General features: G+C 51.5%; 2 protein-coding genes across 2 annotated transcripts in view; one reads left to right on the top strand and one right to left on the bottom strand.

The window, feature by feature from the left end:
- Nucleotides 1-3145, top strand: part of Cd74 (CD74 molecule, major histocompatibility complex, class II invariant chain) — a 9882-nt gene extending 6737 nt beyond the window's left edge. The window contains exons 4-8 of the mRNA XM_013025484.1: nucleotides 249-365; nucleotides 670-757; nucleotides 1809-2000; nucleotides 2351-2413; nucleotides 2692-3145. Of these exons, the coding sequence (XP_012880938.1) occupies nucleotides 249-365; nucleotides 670-757; nucleotides 1809-2000; nucleotides 2351-2413; nucleotides 2692-2702 (471 nt within the window). The 3' untranslated portion in view covers nucleotides 2703-3145. The remainder of the gene's footprint in view (nucleotides 1-248; nucleotides 366-669; nucleotides 758-1808; nucleotides 2001-2350; nucleotides 2414-2691) is intronic.
- A 1601-nt stretch (nucleotides 3146-4746) lies between these two features.
- Tcof1 (Treacher Collins-Franceschetti syndrome 1) overlaps nucleotides 4747-7253 on the bottom strand; it is a 31446-nt gene continuing 28939 nt past the window's right edge. Inside the window, exons 21-23 of the mRNA XM_013025576.1 lie at nucleotides 6277-6371; nucleotides 5689-5741; nucleotides 4747-5476 (exon numbers count right to left, since the gene is read on the bottom strand). Coding sequence (XP_012881030.1) covers nucleotides 5715-5741; nucleotides 6277-6371 — 122 coding nt within the window. The 3' untranslated portion in view covers nucleotides 4747-5476; nucleotides 5689-5714. The remainder of the gene's footprint in view (nucleotides 5477-5688; nucleotides 5742-6276; nucleotides 6372-7253) is intronic.

Consider the following 7253-nt stretch of genomic DNA (forward strand, 5'->3'; position numbering starts at 1 on the left):
TTTTCTTTTTGCTTATGTGGTGCTGAGGAATCGAACCCAGGGCCTCGAGCATGCAAGGCAAGTGCTCTACCACTGAGCCACCTTCCCAGCCCATGGCCCAGGCTTCTATCCTATATATAAGGCTCAGCCCCTATCATGGCTAAGGTCCAAGGTCCAGGCTTAGTACAGCTCACTCCTTAGAGTGAAGAACAAAGGAACATAACTTACATATTTCTCATTGCCTGCCAGGGAGCTCTTTTTAACCTTCTTTCTGCTCTGCTCCTCTGCAGAGGTCTAACCCCCTGCAGGTATACCCACAGCTGAAAGGGAACTTCCCAGAGAACCTGAAACACCTGAAAAACACCATGGACAACCTGAACTGGAAGGTCAGCAGGCTTCCATGCATTGGAACCCTCTTTCCCCTGATGTCTTGTGAGACTTGGCTCTAAGTGGAAGGAGGGGAGGGCTCATGAGGCTGCAGGGCCAGCTTCTACAGAACTCTGAGCATCAAAGAACACTTGGAGTCACAGAACCACGTGGACAGAGCCCTGAGGGTCTTTTAAGGCGGACCCAGGCTGCAGTGGACTCCAGGTGTTGAGCCACCTGGGGGCCTGGCCCAGTACAGCATATTGAACGGGGTAGGGCTCCATGATGGCTACCAGGCTTAACCACTTGCTTTATCCCCACCAGGTCTTTGAGAACTGGATGCACCAATGGCTCCTGTTTGAAATGAGCAAGAACTCCCTGGAAGAGAAGCCTACTGAGGCTCCGCCCAAAGGTAGGGTGGGCCTACAGGGTGCTAGGATTTCCAGCTATCCCAGGTGACTGCATCATGCCGCCTCCCATCCTCACAACTTCCTGTTTCTGGGCTCAGCTGCCCCGGCCCCATCTTATTTGTGGTTTGCTTTTGCCCACCACATTTGCCATGGGGTATAGACACAGCTCATACCTAGCCTACACCTCACTCTAGGAGGGTGATCACATGACGTTCTGGAGCAAATGCAACCTAAAGCCTACCAGGCAGGAATTCCAGTCCTCACCACTTGGAAAGGGCCCTGGGTATCTCCCACCTCAGCAACATCACATACCATGATGCTTTAGCCCTAAAGCTGCATTCCCAATTCACTGTGCAGTTCTAAGACTGGACTGGCCAATGGCTCATCTGGCCCTAGCCCAGTGAGTGATCCCTTTCAACATACAGAAGAGGGGACCCTTGCTACTTCACCTCTTTGAATTAACAAAGGGCACTTCTGACTTCTACTTGGGTGCTCCCAATAGTAGCATGCTGAGAATTCTCAAGGTGTAGGCTACTTTCTTCCAGAACCACGGGGGATAAGAAATGGTCAAGATTAGTCCAGCGCCAGTGACTCACACCTGTTATCCTAGCTACTCAAGGGGCTGAGATCTGAGGATCATAGTTCAAAACCAGTCCAGGCAGGAAAGTCCTCGAGATTCATTATCTCCAGTGAACCACCTAAAAGATGAAAATGGAGCTGTGACTGAAGTGGTAGAGTGCTAACCTTGAACAAAAAAAAAGCTCAGAAACACCTAGGCCCTGTGTTCAAATCCCAGGACCACCCCCCACCAAAAAAAAAGCAAGAAAAAAAAAAGGGAAGGAAGGACAGACACAGTCAAGTTCTAGAGTGAATTAGCCACACAGTCTTCCACTCCCTCTTTAGTCTAGGACCCTATGTAGGCCTCAGTTTTCCATTTGTGCAGTTGGTGAAGAGAAGCTACTAGTGCCAATGCTAGGCCCACAGCAGCAGTGTGTGGGTCTTGCAGAGCCAGAGCTTACTCATTCACTGTCTCCATCATGCCTGTCGCTTCAGTACTGACCAAGTGCCAGGAAGAGGTCAGCCACATCCCTGCCGTCCACCCCGGCACATTCCGTCCCAAATGTGATGAGAATGGCAACTATATGCCACTCCAGTGCCATGGGAGCACTGGCTACTGCTGGTGCGTCTTCCCCAATGGCACCGAGATCCCCCACACCAGGAGCCGTGGGCACCATAACTGCAGTGGTAAGCAGGGGCCAAGATGACAGCAGCTGGAAGGACGAGGAAGGACTAGGAAAGCTGAGGGGCAAGAGGTCCCCCCTGTGCCCATGGGTCAGGATACTGGGGATGTCAGCTTCCGGGTGGTTGGCTCTGTCACGTGTCCTGCCCTTTCTACCCATCCAGCCATCCTTCTGTCTCTGCCATGTCTCCTCTCACACCCACACATCTCTCCATGCACTGGGAGTCCCACAGACCTCCCTACTCCTGTACCACCCTACTTGGCCCCCAGTTACACTCCTGTACTGCAGGCCTGCATCTTTAGGAAGGATGTTATTGGACACCTGCAAGTAACAACTGGACTTGCTTCTTTGTAGAGCCACTGGACATGGAGGACCAGTCTTCTGGGCTGGGTGTGACAAAGCAGGATTTGGGCCAAGGTAAGGCCTGGTGAAGTAGGAGTCACCTGCAGCCATCCCTAGTTGCATAGCATGACCATTGGCCATTCTCCCACATCTCATCTTGTAAAGTGGTGGTGGTGGGGGGGGAGGAGACATGTTAGCGGGGGTTACTTGAACCCCTGATGGGCACTACTTGAGCTCAACAGGGGTATGTAAGGTATGTCAAGTCCTCTTGCTCTGTGGTTCCGTGATACTAGGAAGGGGTAAGGACAACAAATGAGCGTCCCCTAACCTCAACCTGCCTCTTCTTTTTCCAGTCATCATGTGAAGACAGCAGGAATCATCTCCAGCACCCAGCCAGCTTTGTGACCACAGCTTTCCTGCTCCCCTCTGCCTCAGCCCCTCCCCTGTGCCTCCAGTGTCCCCCAAGTTCCCATCCCTGCAGCCCCTCCTGGGCTGTCAGCCTGTCCACTCCCACATGTTGGCATGGACGCAAAGCCAGAGGTGGACTCCTGATCACATCACTGCAGTCCCTAACATCAATTATCTAGGTTCATGGGCAGGGAGGAGGGACACTCCCCCAAACCCTAGGCTGCACGTTTGCTGACCTTTCCCCTCAGGCCTTTTCCACCTCACTCCCCAAGGAGGGGCCGTCTCTCTGCTCAACACCTGCAACCCCAGCCAATGCCAGGTCCCCTGCTCAGCTAGCTTGTAAGCAGCCATCAGGGCTGGGCCATAGTGCACATTGAGAATAAAATGTAGTAAGTAGAATGTTCTGGTTCCTAGCTCTTCTGTGGGGATGAAGTCAGCTCACTCTAAGGCTGAAGAACCTAAATCCACCCATCAGGAAGAAGACAATGCAGCCCCAGGGGTCCAGACTGGGGCCTGTGGACAGATATTTTGGGTGGCACGTTCAATATGCAAATTTACTTACTTCTGAGAAGAGACTTGCCTGCAGTTCTAAAGCTCAAGTTCCTTGTGTTCCACCTCCCGTCCCCCCCCCCCATGTCCTCGATTCCATTTCTATACTAAGAGCAGCATGGGTGTGATGACAGATGACAACGGACTGAGGCCTCCATGTCACGAACAGGGGCTGCAGCCAACCAGGTGCCTTGTGGGACCATGGGCCAACCACTCTTCAGCTCCTGCCGTTTGTCCCTAGGAGGTGGTGCAGGTTCTGGCTGTCAGGTGGTTGAGGTTCTGCAGAAGCTGACATTAGTGAAATCACACCACTTCTAAGTTTAAAGACTTCTGTGGGTCAAAATTGCTCAATGAGGACACTTCTCTGCAGCCGCTGATCTAAAGCAACACACTTGTAGAGATGAGGTGGGGTACCCAAGGCCTCAAATGCAGGGGTGCCCAGCTGGATGCCAATCTGGGTCTCCAAGACTGCCACTCAAGCCTTTTCTGCCTGGGCTCTGGCTATTACCAGAGCCTTCTAAATGTCTGGTGTTCCTCACTGATCAGGGACAGAGGTAGACCTCTGCACACCCAGGGTGGGGCAGCAGGCGACATCTCTACCACCCTCCCTTCCCTCAGTCCACAGGGGAGCTATAAAGAGTCCCAATAGTCCATACCCAACATATTCTGCAGGTTTGCCTCTTCCTGCCCTCCCAGCACACACTGCCTGGAGGCAAGGCTAATACATGCCTAGTTCCTTTTCTTGTGCCTCCTGTGACTGTCACAGCAATATTCCACCAACCACCTCCAAAGCTCCTGGCCCTCAAGCCCAACCCCCCAAACTGCTTTCCAAGCCCCTTTCCTGACTGGGCATTTTTACCATCTACCCTGGCATTTGGAGACCAACATCGTTCATCTCCCCTCATACTTACGATGACACTTCCTCCAGGAAGGCTCCCCTATCAATTCAGCCCAGGGAGCTTCCCACTTCACTGAAGCTCTGCGACAATCCGTCTCAGACTAAGCCTCAACATGGAGCCTAAAAGGACTCCTTGTTGCCTTGGAGTCAGAATGACTTTTTTTTTTGGGGGGGGGCGGGGTCAGTCATTAGACTTGAACTTTGGACCTGTCTGTCCCTCAGCTCTACCACTTGAGCCACAGTGCCACTTCTGGTTTTCTGGTCATTTATTGGAAATGTCTGTTTCCTGCCTAGGCTGGCTGGCTTTGAATCGTGATCCTCAGATTCAGCCTCCTGAGTAGCTAGGATTAGAGGCATCAGTCACCGGCTCTTCAGCTCAAGGCTAGCACTCTACCACTTGAGCCACAGTGCCACTTCTGGCTTTTTTTGCTTATGTGGTGCTGAGAAATCGAACCCAGGGCCTCATGCATGCAAGGCAAGCACTCTACCACTGAACCACCTTTCCCAGCCTGAGCTGTTTGTTCTCTTATAGCTGGCGCTCTACCATTTGAGCTATACCACTTCTGGCTTTTTACTGATTTACTGAAGGTTAAGTCTTTCAAATTTGTTTGCCTGGTTTGGCTTCAAGCTGCAATCCTCAGATCTCAGCCTTCTGGATAGCTAGGATTAAAAGTATGAGCCATCAGTGCATGGCTCTGAATGACTCTCAAGATGTCTCTAAGGGTCACCAGACTGCCCTTCTTTAAAGTAGCCAACTTCACAGCATTTCCTCCAGTGCATTGGAAATATCTACCTTTCCTTTAAGTCTTTTACTTTATTAAAACAAAAGAAAACAAAACAGAACCCTATAACCAGAAAAACTGACAGCAAGAGGACAAAGCCTCAGTTGGGATCATCCAGAGACCCAGCAGCATGGGATGGGTTAAGCTGAGCCTCACTGCGTCTGCAGAAAGGAGAGAGAGAGAGAGAGAGAGAGAAAGAGAGAGAGAGAGAGTGTGTGTGGAGATCTCAAGGACTTCAGCATGTTGGACTTGTAGAGGGAAAGGCAGGTGACTTAAAAAATATATATATATATTATACACATCTATACGAAGCGCCTTGTGTTGTGGGAGGGGCCACTTCCTCCTCGGACCAGCCTCCGGCAGGCTCACTGGCTTGGCCAGCACGGGACCCTAGGGCTGGCTGTCGTCTTGTGGAGGGAGAGGAAGATAAAGATCCAGTCCCAATCCACGATGGGGAGAGGGCAGAGGCCTGGAGATGGTCACTTCTCTGCTAAGATATCCCTGGGGGAAGGAAATGGTCAGATGTCAGATTGCCCAACTCATTTCTCCACCAAGGATGAAGTCAGGCCTCCCACTGCAGTTCAGGGGCACCAACTAACCACTCCACGTGACCATGCGGGCCCCGTGGTTGCTGCAGCTCCAGCCTTTGGCATCAACCCTGGCCCCACCTTCTCTTATGGTCCCCAGGGTGTTGGGCCGATCAGGAAGCATACCTGCGCCCTGTGCCTGGCATATGCCTTCACACCGCCTGCTCTACTGTCTTCTTCTGTAAAGGAAAGTGCAAAAGGCTCTTGTCCCTGTGGGTCCCCCACCCACTCACCACCATGCACCCACTGAAGCCTGGCAACGCCCCCACAACTCCATGGTCTTCTGCTCCCTCTCCTTACTTCAACCTCCCACATCCTTTTACCCTCCTATGGTCTTCAGAGGCTGGGAGGGGAGACATCTGCCAAGGCTCTTCCTTGTTAGGTCTCCTTCTTCTTCTTTTTTGCCAGTCCTGGGGCTTGAACTCAGGGCATGGGCACTGTGCCTGAGCTTCTTGTGCTCAAGGCTAGCACTCTACCCCTTGAGCCACAGTGCCACTTCCACCCTTTTCTTTTTATGTGGTACTAAGGGATGGTACCCAGGGCTTCATGCATGCTAGGCAAGTGCTCTACCACTAGCCACATTCCCAGCATCTTGTTAGGTCTTCCATAGCTCCAGAATGGAAAGGAGGCAAGGACCAGGCCCGAGTGTGGAAGGGGGTTAACATCCACCCCAGGAGGCCCTTCCTGGGTTCACACCCCTCACAAGTTCCCAACCTTTTTCTTCTTTTTCTTCTGGAATGGTGAGTCAGGATCTTTGGTTATAGTTTTTGCTTTCTTCTTCTTTTCTTTTTTCTCTTTGTCTTTTTTTTCTGAGGGAATAAAATAAACTTTCTTAGCCAAGATTACTCCTCGGTATTGGATTAGTCAACTTCTCAGCCCATGGGGCTCCGTTGGTCCCCAGCTCTCCTCACACACCTGGAAAGCCATCAAAACAGGATGTAGCTGGGCTAGGACACCTACTATTTTTCAGGGACCAGCTTCATGATTCCTTTCCAACCAAGTATTTTACTTTTCTTTTCTTTTCTTTTTTTCTTGTTGGTCGTGGGGCCTGAACTCTGGGCCTGGGCGCTGAAGAGCCTCAGCTCTTCAGCTTAAGGCTAGCGCTCTACCACTTGAGCCACCACACTACTTCTGGGTTTTTCTGCTTATGTGGTGCTGCAGAATAGAATCCAGGGCCTCATGCATACGAGGCAAGCATTCTACCACTGAGCCACCTTCCCAGCCTCTTTTTTTTTTTTGATCATGAGGCTTGGGTGCTGTCCCTGAGCTCTTTTGCTCAAGGATAGTGCTCAGTGCCACCTCCAGTTTTCTGTTAATAAGAGTCTCATAGGTGCCAGGCACCGGTGGCTCATGCCTGTAATCCTAGCTACTCAGGCTGAGATCAGAGGATGGTGGTTCAAAGCCAGCCTGGGCAGGAAAAGTCCATGAGACTCTTATCTCCAATTAACCACCGGAAGTGGGACTGTGGCTCAAGTGGTAGAGTGCTAGCCTTGGGCTGAAGAGCTGAGGGGCAGCACTCAGGCCCAGAGTTCAAGTTCCATGGCTGACAACAAAAAAGTCTCATGGATTTAACTGCCTGGGCTGGCTTTGAACCATGATTCTCAGATCTCAGCCTTCTGACTAGTAGGATTACAGGTGTGAGCCACCAGCACCTGGTTCTATTTTTCTTTCTTTTTTTTTTTGGGTCTGGT

Source organism: Dipodomys ordii, unplaced genomic scaffold, assembly GCF_000151885.1.
Source record: "Dipodomys ordii isolate 6190 unplaced genomic scaffold, Dord_2.0 Scaffold85, whole genome shotgun sequence".
NCBI lineage: Eukaryota > Metazoa > Chordata > Mammalia > Rodentia > Heteromyidae > Dipodomys > Dipodomys ordii.